Source organism: Phytophthora sojae (assembly GCF_000149755.1).
Source record: "Phytophthora sojae unplaced genomic scaffold PHYSOscaffold_4, whole genome shotgun sequence".
Classification (NCBI taxonomy): domain Eukaryota; phylum Oomycota; class Peronosporomycetes; order Peronosporales; family Peronosporaceae; genus Phytophthora; species Phytophthora sojae.
Window position 1 is genome coordinate 6,759,092 of NW_009258118.1, and position 12,135 is coordinate 6,771,226.

The following is a 12,135-nucleotide window of genomic DNA, read 5'->3' on the forward strand; positions in this document are numbered from 1 at the left end:
CAAAACGAGCGGCGTGAGGGCTCCAACAAAACGACGCTCCAACGCTACGCTTGCCGTGAAGAAATGTACCAAGAAAGCTAAACTGACAATTTCTACGACATTAACTAACGATACTCTGGGTGATGTTCGAGAATGCACGCAAACCCGAAATCGAAGCAGGACTGACAACAAAACGTCAACGGGGAGTTCTTTAGACGATTGAGTGGCGCACTTCAGGCTGACCCCTTTGCTAAGTTTGCTTCGAAGACTTGCGCTGCTGAACATGGAGAGCTTCCGCACACCAACAGATGCAAATGACAGACTCGCCGTGATGCAATTTAACGATGCCAGTGCAAGGCGCTTCGTGAATTTAAAAGTTAATTTGGATCCTGCAAGCTACAAGTTGGCGTCCAAAAACCTCTGGTGAACCACACATCCCAGACTTCGACTCAACAGGCATCAAGAAGCCGGCGCCTTTAGTGCCAGTCCAGACCCAAGCGTGTAGAAATAAAGAGCCTTACGCTTCTTCCGACACTGGCACCATGTCCACGCTGGCCTGATGACGCGCTCGAACAACTTGCAGCCCCGCTGAACCGACCGTGTTGCTCAACGTTTAATCTGACCCAAGCAGCACGCTGACAGGCTCATTTTCAGTTCTGCGCGCCCAAGCTTGCCGTCAACCCGACGTTTTGCTTCGATCATGAACATCTCCAACCAGCTGAACTATCTGCCCAAGGAACAAAACACACCCGTAGTGAAACGCGCCATACCGCGCAATTCGATGCAGTTCTTGCTCTGCGCCGTCAGCGAGAACCAGAACGAGGGGGAGCCCAACACCAGCGTCCAAACCGAGCAGGGACCAGCTAAAAAGGCCAAGCTCGCGACGCTCTCGGTGATCCCCGACAAGGACCGCAAGCGCTCGTACCGACTGAGCTCTAAGCGGCGCCAGTGTCGCCTTGACAACGAAGCGCTCGCGTCTCGCACGTACAACTTGACGCTGGACGTGAACAACCTCAAGCAGCAAGTGCGCTACCTGCAGGAGTGTCGCGATCTCTACGTGACGCGCTTGGCGGTCGCGCGGCAGCACGCGGAGGGCGAGGCCGTGGGCATGGTGACTCGCCTCTTCCGCTTGTTCTGCCACGAAACGTGCGGCACGAACGAGGAGCAGCCGGACGACCGCCAGCTCTTCTTGTCGCGCGTGCACGCCCGCCTGACCGACGCGTCCGCGGGCGGTCGTGACGGCATCCCGCTCTTCATGCAGACGTGGAGAAACTTCAAGCTGCTCTTCACGCATCGCTCGTACACCGTCAAGTCCATTCGACTAGTGAGTCACGTGGGGGCTCACGACTGCGAAGACCACAGCGCCTCGATTTGCGCCTCCGACGTCGTGATGGACGAGGCTCGGCAACGCTGCGGTCCGAGCGGTGGCTGCGTTGTCGAGTCCGCCGGAGCGTTCACTGGGCGTCTCAAGCGCGACGCAATCGCTGCCATTTACCCCAAACTTCTGCAGGACGAGGAGCTGGTGACGCGCCTTATCGGACGCAAGTTTTCGTGCTCGCTGCGCCTGAAGGCCTACTTCAACGCTCGCGGACAGCTCGTCGACCACGTCGCCGAGTTCGACGTACTCGGAGCACTGAACGAGGTGATCCTCTCAACTAATAGGTAGGTTAGAAACATTGGTGTCTTTGGATGAGTCAGCTTTTTGCTAGCCGTAGGGACTTCAACTTGGTACTTACCGAATAGACTCACACGTGACATCTTGCGTTTTACAGACTGTAGAGCGCAAGATACTGTAGACTACAGTAGCTAAAACCCAATCGATTAATTTAACGCTGCGTATCATCAACGAGAGCCCTCCGTCCTCTTAACTTATGAATAACTGGCGGGTGGGATACCTGCGCAGTGTACCGTGCTAGCTCACGTCAGACCAGGGACCTGGCACGTCAACAGCGCTCACAGCAGTGAAGCCTCGTGACGACCCCGAGGTGCGTGGTTCCCGTCGGCATAGAAGCGTTCGCCGCTTTGCCGTCGCCGCACCAGGGCACAATCACAGGCTGGCGCGGCGCGTAATACAAAACTCAAGTCATTTCTTTCGCCGTCTGTCGGTTCTTGAGCCCAGTTCGGAATTGCGTCCGTCGAGCAGAGAGATCACACACTGTGGGCATGGAGAGGCTGGAGCCGCTGCTGGAGCTCGAGCTCTCGCCCGTGCAAAAGAAGATGGCGCGGCCCAAGACGCCGCCCAGCCCCGGCGACGGCGACAAGGGCGGCAACCCGCTCAAGCCCAAGAGCCGCCGCCTGCCCGCCGACGTGCGGCGCGCGCGGCACCGCGACCGCATGCAGCGCCAGCGTCTGGCCGAGAAGAAGAGCATCGAGCTGAAGCGCGTGGAGGTGGAGCGCCTCACGCGCGAGCTGGAGCAGGCCATCAAGAAGCTGTCGAGCCAGCTCAAGAGCCTGCGCGAAGGAGACGAAGGGCGCGGCGTCGAGGCGTTCCCCAGTCTCGAGGAGGAGGACACGTACCTAAAGCTGCTAGAGGGGGCGGAGGAAGAGGAACAGGACCAAGACTGGAAGGGCCAAAGCACGGCCGCGCGCCTCATCCAGCAGCGCTACCTGAGTCTGGTGCTGCAGCAGGAGACCATCACAGAGGAGAACCGGCGGCTCACCGACCGCTTCCGCGAGTGGCAGAGGTTCATGAAGCTGCTGGGCGTCGAGCACGAGCGCCTGCCCAAGTACGGGGACGCCGCGCGCGCCATCGAGGTGGACGAGCTGCAGCAACAAGAAGGCGGAGGCGAGGGGCGATGGGTCGTCTTCTCCGAGGACGAGCCCGTGATTTATTACCAGCCTCTAGCGCGGGACACGTGCCACGAACTGGCGTTCAGAGGGTACCAGAAGATGCAGGAGGTGCTGGGCGGCCTCGGAGCCAGGAAGCTCTACAACGAAGCCTTCGGGTGGAAAGTCTACTTCTCCATGCACGAGGAGGGACAGTTCGAGTCGCGCACGGTCAGGATGCAGCACCGGTTTACCAAGCGGATCAGTGCAGTGGACGCCAATGGACAGCGGATCACGGGGGACACGCTTGCAAGTGCGACGTGGCATATCATCCGGACGCCCGAGCTGTACACGCAAATGTACCGGCAGCCCATGACGTCCAGGATACTGCAGAAGGCGGACGAGCACACGTCCGTGCTCATGCGGACGTTCCCCGACCAGAACGCTGTGATGCGCCTGAGGTTCGTGTGCATGGTCATCCAGGTGGAGGACTGCGTGATCGACTCGACGCCAGATCTCATGGGCTTCAGCTGGAAGAGCGACACTCGGCGTCGCGTGACGCTCCTGAGCTCGATCCTGGACCCGAGCAAGTGCTTCCCTCGAGCCACGACGCACACGCCCAACCCGACGGCCGAGTGGATGCGCGAAGGCATGAGCTATCTGTCGTTCACGGAGATCGACGACGAAAACAGCATCGAGATCGAGTATGGAGGGCTCATGAATGTGGGCAGCGAGACGGCCACGTGCACGGGACTGCCCTTTGTGTGCATGAATATGGGCGAGGCGCTCGTGCGCTGGGAGCAGCTTGTCACCCCCACGCGCACGCTGTCCATCACTGAAAAGTAGCCTCTCTGTGTGTATCTGTGTAGATCCATTCACCCGTAAACTAAATTGCATGCGTATCCGTAAGTAAGCAGCATGATCGCGTCCGGGTGGTAATCGGACCTCACCGTGTCGCGGCGCTACATAGAGTAGAAGATCGCAAACCACAGTGTCGCGCTTGCGTGAGAGTGGCCCGCTAAAACCGGTCTCGGGTCGGCCTCAAGCTTCAACCCTACTGTAAAGAAGTCGCGTCCATTTAACGGAGACACTGCAGAGCACACCTTCTACGAGCCCTGGGGAGAGCCGGGCTCCTGGGCTCTAGGGTGAACCCAAAAAGTCGCGAGCTCGGGCTCCTGGGCTCTTGAGTTCAATAGGTTAAGTGAAAGGAGCCCTCCAGAACTGTGAGCCCTCGTTAAGGGCTCCCCCTCACCTGTGTTAAATATCTCGCTGATGATTGGCTGTCATTGAAGTATCTCCAGGTTCTAACCTGAAAAGGCATAGGAAAGAGGGCTTCTCCTTGAGGGGAAGGAAGGACTATCGGCGACGCTGGGGTGGCCTCGGAGCGGCTGTACACATATGAGTGGCGCGAGATCTTCTAGTGTGGCGATCTTTGAGCTCGATCTTCTAGCGTGGCGCATCGATCACGCGAAGTTGCTCGCCTTAAGTCTAGGTAAAATTGGCCAATCAGATATTACTATGAAGAGCCAGTCATAGCTTTGAAGCTAAATTTGGGGAGCCCTGGAGGGGAGCCAATGGGGAGCCCGTCCTTGATCTCGTACTTACCACGAGGGAGCCCATTTTGTGCGACTTTTGGCTCTCGTTTTAGGGGGAGCCCACTTTTGAAGTAGAGTGTGCTGCAGAGCATGAGCTGAGAAGATGGTTGAAGCTTGGGCTCGGGGCCTCGTGGCCAGTGACGTCCATCGCCCTGCTTTGGGATCGTTGTCCTAAGAAGCGCTTGGCACCACGTCTGCAGCGTTTGTAGATTCTTCAAACACAATTGCCTGGAGCCATGCGCAGAGAGCCTCGCTCCGACAAGCCTTCGACCTGCAGGGATTTAGGAACGGCTCTGTTTATAATAGCATTACACGAAGACCTTTAGAGCTTTCCGCTGATCGTGCACACTCGTGTGGACTGTGGCACCCCTGATGGATCGGCCGGTACTGTAGAATTTGTCGACGAACCTGAGTCGGGACCAGGAAGTGTACTGTACAGCACAAGGCGACTGGGTCAAGCGTGACTACGCAGTCCTGTGAGTCCACACTCATAACAGGGGAGCAGCTAAGTACTGTACGCTCTGTAGCTCAGCTGGACTACGGCATCAGGACTCGGTTGACGTGACTTGTTTGCGGCCGAGTGCCCGTAAAGTGTAAAGCTGCTCGGAGGAGGTCAGGGCCTTGCTTTTGCCCACGTTCCGCCCGACGCCAAGGCAAATCGGCGCAGAGTGGTCGCTGTCGTCATTGAAATCGTGCTTGGGCACTTTACACACTCCATGGTCTCATCTTGTCGTCCGCGGACTCCGCGGCAGCGCTTGGCCTCGCATAGCCAGCTTGTTTACCGCATTCCCTTGTTCGTAGCTCGAGAGCTACATGTATACAATATCGTCGTGTGCAATTGACCTGCGTGCTCTTTGGCGAGTAAAGCGTGATGACCATCGGATATCAGATGCCGGCAGATGAGTCTGCATGTGCACGAAGCACAAAGTTTTCTTGTCGCCTCTCGCCTCTCGCCGCTACGCTACGCAGCACTCACTCGCGGCGTAGGCCTAGGACCAATCAATCCAAGCCAGTCGAGCTGTCGCCACTGGCGTGCCTCGCAGATCCGGTCTGCAGCGTAGCTCGCTCGCGCTCGAACGCGCTGCCCCAACGGGACGAAAAAGCCCCAGGTCGGTCTCCGCACGAGGGACCCGCAGACCGAGCGAGGCCTAACGCAAGCAGAAAGCGCCAAAAACACGGGCGGGCGGTGCAAAACGGTGTTGCTGGGTGTCAACGGGACCCCCGCTGACACCCGACCGATCCCTTCCACTCGGGTTTTAGTCGACGACCTGATCTGTCCTAACGTTGGGACCCCCTATCTAGCGGAGGATGAATCATAACGGCGGTGGCGGCGCAGGCACCAGCGTAACTTGCTGGGTCCGCAGCGGCGGCGCGTTCGGCCAGCAGACGCAGCTGCAGTTCCAGAACGAGCCCTTGTTCGACGCCGAGGTGAAGATCGAGGACCTCGAAAAGGAGAAGCAGCGACAACTGGCCGAGGCCAAGGCGGCGCGCAGGCGACAGCGGCACAAAGAGGTCGTGGCGCGGTCGCGACTCCGACACAAGGAGACGGCCGCAGCGATCCAGCAGCAGGAGCTGGAGTTAGGTCGGAAGCTGCACGAGCTGCTGGAGCAGACCGGACACTCTGTGACACAAGGGCCCTCCGAGTCGGCGGTGCTTCCGTTGCACAATTCCGAGTTGAAGCAGCACGAGCTGCACCACAAGTACGCGGAGCAGGTGGCGACGCAGGAGCGCATTCTTCTTGAGAACAAGGAGCTGCGACGCAGGATAGAAGGCCACGCCAAGTTCGGCGACGCTATCGAGAAGGAGTGCGTCCTATGCGAGATCACTACCGACTACCGCGAGTGCATCAAAGGCGTCGAAAGTCTCCAGGTCAGCAGCGATTCAAACTCGTGGATATATTTCGAGGGCGACGAAGACCCGATCTACTACGTGCCGCTCACGGAGAAGAACTGCGAAGAAGTCATGCGCGCAGTCTATCAGCGCATGCTCAACCTGTACACGGAGTTCATGCAGCGGCGCGTGCCGATCTCCGAGCTCGAGTTCTTTGGCTGGCGCGTGATGCGGCCGCTGGAGGTGGATCCGAGGATACTGCGCTTCCAGTTCACCAAGACGGTGCGCGTGGTCGAGGACTCCATGGACGACATTGTAAACCGCACGTGGGACGCGTTCCACGACCCCAAGAAGTACGCGACCATCTACAGCACGCCCGTGGTCACGCGCGTCATCCAGCGCGTCAGCAACGACATGACCGTGCTGCTCCAGAACGCACCAGTGCAAGCTGGACAGCAGCGGAATATCCGCTACTTTAACATCCTCGCCCGCGTGCGCGGACTCAACGCGCAGAACGAGCGCGTCGTGGCCCTTCTCAAGACCATCGTGAACCCGAGCGATTGCCAAGGCGCGGGTGCGGGCGCGGTCACGGCCCAGCTGCACGAGATCGAGTGGATGAAGCGCGGCATCTCCTACCTGCTCCTGACCGAGGAGCCGCCGATACCACCGGAAAGCGAGACCCGCACCGTCCGGCTGCACTACGGCTGCGACTACGAGTGCGTGAGCGAAGAGCACGCTCAGTATCTTATGGTGGAGGTGCTGGGCATCGCCTGCAGGTGGAAGCACTTGGTCCTGCCATCGCACCGCCTCACGTTCTGAAAGAACGCCCTCAACAGTGCGAAGACACTGTACAATACATACACCAGCACTCGATTAATTTAACGTCGCGCGCGTAGCGAAGTACAAGTACGGCTCGGCGCGACGATCTCACACGAATGAATTCATCTGATGCACTCGAAATAACCAGCCATCGAGCGAGGACGAGCCCAAGTCTTCCAGCCTCGCTAGACGCGACTTGGGGAAAGCTTGAGCAGCTCTCGAGCCAGCAGTACATGCATCCGGATGGGGGGGGTAAAGGTTCGGGTCGTGATGCAGCGGCCCGGTCTGCTGTGGATCGCTACGAACGAAAGTCTGGATCTGAGTCAGCTCGCTTGTGGACACATCAAAGGGAGACGCTCGTGTCTCTTGGCCGGTCTCAGCCCACTCCGGTGACCGGGAACCGGCTCCTTAGCGGAGACCGTCGAGTCGTCGGGGCCCCCACGTTCGACTTGCCCCCGCAGCGCTCTGAACAGCATACACTTACCCGGGGCCAGCTCGCGCTATCTTTGGCGGGCACCCACGCACACGCAGCTGACTCAACCCTTGTCAGGACGATGCAGCCGACGACGGCGCCACTGCGCATCGGCCACGGCGCGCGGCCGCTGGCGAGCGAGAGCCACTGGCTGCTGTCCACGGCGGGCAAATGGACCGAGGAGGACGAGAAGGAGTGGAAGCGCCAGCAGCACCGTGAGAACATGGTCTTCTTCCGCCGCAAGAAGAAGGAGCAGCAGGCGGAGCTGCGCACGCAGCACCAACAGCTCGAGCAGCGGCTGCAGCAGCACCTGGCCATGCAGCGGCGCGCCGCCTCGCGCGCGTCGCAGAACCATCGCTACGGCACCAGTCGAGACAAGAAGCACGCCGCCGTGTGCCACCTCATCGCAGAGACCGAGGCGCTCAAGATCGAGAACGTGGCACTGCGGGACCAGATCAACAAGCACAAGACGCTGCAAGACGGCGTCCTAGAGGCGGGCGACGGACTCGAGTACGACGCCACGGAACCGACCAGCAGCGTCGCCAGTCGGGACGGCAGCAGCTCGGACACATCGTCGTCCGGGGGATCGCTCTCTTCTGGGTCGTCCTCTTCCTCGTCCTCCTCGTCGCTGTCTCACTTGGTCTCGCTGCAGCGCGGCTGGCGCGTGCACTTTTCAGGGGGCGAGCCGTCCTTCCACTTCCATCCCTTCGCCAAGGAGCAACTGGACTCCATCCGAGAGGGTTACGACGCCAGGTTCGCGGCCCTACCGCTTCTTACTAACGTCGGCAGTATTCTCGGGTGGGAGGTCGAGCGCGCGCCGTTGATCCCACACCCGGCGCTCAAGGTGCTGGTTGCGCGCGTTCGCTACACGAAGCGCATCCACTGTGCTGGCGGATCGGCGCACGCTACGATGGACATGCTTGACGCCGAGTCGTGGCCGGTTCTGACGACTCCGGAGCTGTGGCAGCGCATTCACAACGGCTCAGTGACGTCGCAAGTGCTGCAGGCGGTGGACGAGGACACGTTTGTGCTGGTGCGCAACGCACCCGAGCACTCACTGGGGGTGATCATTCGTTATCTCAACCTTGTGAGTCGACGACGCATTCAGTACCCGGACGGACGGAGGTCGATTATTTACTCGATGGTGGTCGTGACTTCAGCCGCGAACCAACGCAGTCGGGAGGCAGAGCCAGAGCGTCGGGACGTGCACTGGGTCAACGAAGGTGGCGCCTACATGACGCTGTCACAGATTGACCATGGCACACTGGAGGTCGTGTACGACCACTGCTCCGGCTGCATAAGTGAGCAGCACGCGCAGCACTGCCTCGTTGACTGGGGTCACATCGTCATCCGCTGGGAGCAATTGGTGACCCCTTCCAGGGTGCTTACCTTTTAATGCTGAAGAGAGAGAAAATGGGAAAATAGGACTGCGTGTACGATAGACAAAGTGAACAAGGCACAGTCAAGAACTGCGCGCGAATGATAAATGAATACAAACACCCGGTGTGGATTCCAACGTGCTCGCTGTTGCGATAGTAAGATCAGATCCTACAGCGTCGTGAAGCTGGTACTTCTGTAATCTCGTCTTCTCAAACCCGATGAATGCACTTTGGCTACTCAGAGCTGCCAAAGTAAAACAAAAATATGCTCAGGATGAATAAAAATCAAATTTTCAAGTATTATCAAGTTGTCCTCTACAAGCACAGCAGCCTTGCTGGCGATACGTTTTGCTCCAGACAAACAGGAAACCGAATCCAGTCGATGTACAGCTCTCGGCCGTGTTGCTCGCTCAGACATCCAGCCCACTGCTCGCAGACAACATCGATGGTCGATTCGTCCACCTCTGTAATAGTAGTGCATATTCCTCCTTCCAGGACCCACTGCACGTCTTTCTGGGGGCCTTCGACGTCCCTGTTGCGCGCGTTCGCCTGCGAGTCGCCGATCGTCAAAATATACTTGTCGTCACGCTTGCCGTCCGATCTCCTTTGTCGAGTGTGCCACGCTAGGACGAGGTAGCGGAGATTGACCTCCCCCGGGAGGTTGCACACCATAAGATGAGCGTTTTGGCTGAAGTCTTGGAGAACTTGGCAGAATGTTTCCCCAGTCTGCGTGAGCCCCCAACTCCTCGGTTCCACCAGCACGGGCCATAACTTCTTGTCAAGTCGCGGTAATATTCTCTCTGCCTCATCGAGCGGGCACCGCAAACGTCTTGTGAACCGCGCTCGTGCCATGAAGGACTCCCCCGGCGTAGTTTGAGTCAACGGGGAGTAATGAACCGTCCAGCCAAGAATCTTCCCGATCGTTGCAGTGCAGGGGTGACTGACCGCAATGTCATTGCGGCTGACGATCGCCTCGAACTCGGCCCTCGTGAACGGCGTGAAGTAGAGCGACGGCTCGTTGTTGGGGAACTGCACGCACCATCCAGTTTCGTCGTTCGACAGAGACGGAGGGGGATCCACCGGTCGAAGCTGCCCCAGGAACGCGTCCGTTTCTCGCTCGAGCTGAGTCTTGATGCTGGTTTGGTGCTCGATGGCTTCGCGCAGTGCTATGTTCTCGCTGGTCAGAGCCGCGCACTCGACGAGGCTCTGGCGGTACGCGGTGGCTAGTGACCCCACCTGCATTCGGTCCAGCCGCACTCGCGCCTCCATGACCTGTAGCTGTAGCTCCTTCTCGAGGACCCGGCGTTCGTAGAGCATATCGGCCATCTTCTCCTTCTTCAGGCGCCGCCAGTTCACCATCCGTTGACGCTGTTGCTCGCGTCGTCGCTTCTCGCGCATGGCGTCTTCCCATATCTGTGAGGGCGTCGTGGGGTCCGGTAGCAGCTCGGTTTCTTTTCCTTGGACGGCGCGAGCTTGCGCCATCACCCGGCGTGAGGACGAGATAACGGAGACCATGACGGCTTAGGGGAAGTAGGTGGGATGATGTGAGTGGGCTGAAGCGCCAGAGCCTCTGGCCCAGAGGGGAAGAGCGGAGTGAAGCTGTGTGTGTGGGGTTGTGGCGGCGGCTGGCACATCACGGTCTTGAATCACGTGGCGATCTGTAACCAAATGGGATAAGGACATCAAGCGCATCGTGCACTCGCCCTGTACCGTACAGCGTACAGTGTACGCTCTCGCCTACAGCTACCGACCAGTAAACATTTCAAGCAGACGCGGTCTCAGCAAAGTTACTGCAGTAACTTTCCAATACATGTACCTAGGTAGGTCTTAGCATCTCTGATTGTTTCTCTTTCAAGTTGCGGTATATTTATATGTAAAGGCCTCAAAGGTTCCACCCCTGAATGCTGCTAAAGGTATACCAATCGCGAGTACTCTGCAGAAGCAGTATTTCATTCTTACAAGCATTTGTGCCAGTAATTCAAGGTGCACGTGCCTGTATCTTGAGACTTACGGGACCCGTACACCACTTGCGTGCATGCACTTCATCAGTTGTGAGTGATCCAGGCAAACTCGAGCTTCGTCGTAGTATCACCTGATGCGTTATACTGTAGACTAGCTAACGCAAGTACTTTAGCTGAGATAACAATGGCCATCATGGTTGACCAACGCCATGGAATTTCTCCATCGCCGTACATGTACGGGAGATAGTGCTGTTTATGGAAAGTAAGAGCAAAGTTGCGTCGAGTTCCGGGTGACGTCAGTGAAGGCAATAGCAAGGAGGGACAAGATGAGTCCCCAAACGGTTGAACAAGGCAAGTTATGGAGGACTGTATCGACAGTTTTCTATTAATCCTGGGCAACCAGGACAAGTACGGGTAAGCAGCATGCAGCTACCAAGAGAATCGCCATTAGTGGTGATGATGAAATCTTCTTTAGGATTTTAATGGCTATCATAGTAGTCCAAATAAATCTCTTCTACTACTACTACTAGTGCTGTTTATGGTAGAATATCATCAAATCTCCGACCGCACTTAAGATGATAGGTATACAAATCCCCAGTCAAGCGCGGTCGGAGCATAACAGTATTACCCTACCCCTTCCCAAAGTGTTATGCATACACAGTCCAAGATAGATTAGTCGTCCCGTTTGCTCATTGGTCGGAGCCTTGGGATGGATGGCACGGAGCGAGCGTAGCGAGCCCCCGCCTGCGGTTTGACAGTCCGTGTGCGTAGCACGCGGCTGCAAACCCACGACCCAGCAGTGCTCTACCTAGCAAGCGGAGGCGACGCGTGCGAACCGCAGCGGGCTTAAGGTTCTGGCCCAGCGAGCGCAGCGAGCCTTTAGGGGTTTTAGGTTTGCGCGTAGCGTAGCTGGGTGATAGTTAAAGGTGACCACCCTCCTATCCGCATGTTTTGTGTACGTGTCGGAGAAAGTCGGAGGAGGTTTTTGGGTATGGAGCACGCATCCACGTGTCCTTCATAATCCAGCTGGGAGGAGGGAAATTGACTACATATATGTACTGCAACCGGTTGCGTTTCCTGTCGGCTACTGGTTTATGATTTTCATTATTAATGGCTTGCAATTATTATGGAAACCGATTAGATTGTCTAATTGGGATATAAATCGGTTGATTAAGCAGATGATGAAGCTTAATCGGGTCTGATTTGCTAAATCCGACCTCCTAATTAGATCGAAAGACTAAGATTTGTACTCTGATTTGACAGAGTGGTCAGTTTTGCCTACAACGCCATGTGGCAAGCTGATTTAGCTGCTCCACGGCTTACAAAGCCCGGGA

At 57.5% G+C, this 12,135-nt stretch overlaps 6 protein-coding genes across 6 annotated transcripts; 5 read left to right on the forward strand and 1 right to left on the reverse strand.

The window, feature by feature from the left end:
- Window positions 1–760: 760 nt before the first annotated feature.
- On the forward strand, window positions 761–1,645 carry PHYSODRAFT_502884 (hypothetical protein; the record flags this gene model as incomplete). The annotated part of the gene is made up of 1 exon (XM_009529529.1): window positions 761–1,645. The coding sequence occupies one exon, from the start codon at window positions 761–763 to the stop codon at window positions 1,643–1,645; it is 885 nt and encodes a 294-aa protein (XP_009527824.1).
- A 472-nt stretch (window positions 1,646–2,117) lies between these two features.
- Window positions 2,118–3,591, forward strand: PHYSODRAFT_346386 (hypothetical protein; the record flags this gene model as incomplete). Its single annotated transcript, XM_009529530.1, has 1 exon — window positions 2,118–3,591. The coding sequence occupies exon 1, from the start codon at window positions 2,143–2,145 to the stop codon at window positions 3,589–3,591; it is 1,449 nt and encodes a 482-aa protein (XP_009527825.1). The 5' UTR covers window positions 2,118–2,142.
- Window positions 3,592–5,648: 2,057 nt separating this feature from the next.
- Window positions 5,649–5,975, forward strand: PHYSODRAFT_428078 (hypothetical protein; the record flags this gene model as incomplete). Its single annotated transcript, XM_009529531.1, has 1 exon — window positions 5,649–5,975. A coding segment is annotated over one exon (327 nt), but the record flags the coding sequence as incomplete, so codon positions are not given.
- A 423-nt stretch (window positions 5,976–6,398) lies between these two features.
- PHYSODRAFT_501876 (hypothetical protein) lies at window positions 6,399–6,989 on the forward strand (the record flags this gene model as incomplete). The annotated part of the gene is made up of 1 exon (XM_009529532.1): window positions 6,399–6,989. The coding sequence occupies one exon, from the start codon at window positions 6,399–6,401 to the stop codon at window positions 6,987–6,989; it is 591 nt and encodes a 196-aa protein (XP_009527827.1).
- A 233-nt stretch (window positions 6,990–7,222) lies between these two features.
- On the forward strand, window positions 7,223–8,857 carry PHYSODRAFT_502304 (hypothetical protein; the record flags this gene model as incomplete). The annotated part of the gene is made up of 1 exon (XM_009529533.1): window positions 7,223–8,857. The coding sequence occupies one exon, from the start codon at window positions 7,223–7,225 to the stop codon at window positions 8,855–8,857; it is 1,635 nt and encodes a 544-aa protein (XP_009527828.1).
- Window positions 8,858–9,155: 298 nt separating this feature from the next.
- Window positions 9,156–10,238, reverse strand: PHYSODRAFT_315347 (hypothetical protein; the record flags this gene model as incomplete). The annotated part of the gene is made up of 1 exon (XM_009529534.1): window positions 9,156–10,238. One exon carries the CDS (start codon window positions 10,236–10,238, stop codon window positions 9,156–9,158), a length of 1,083 nt encoding a protein of 360 aa, XP_009527829.1.
- Between the last annotated feature and the right edge of the window lie 1,897 nt (window positions 10,239–12,135).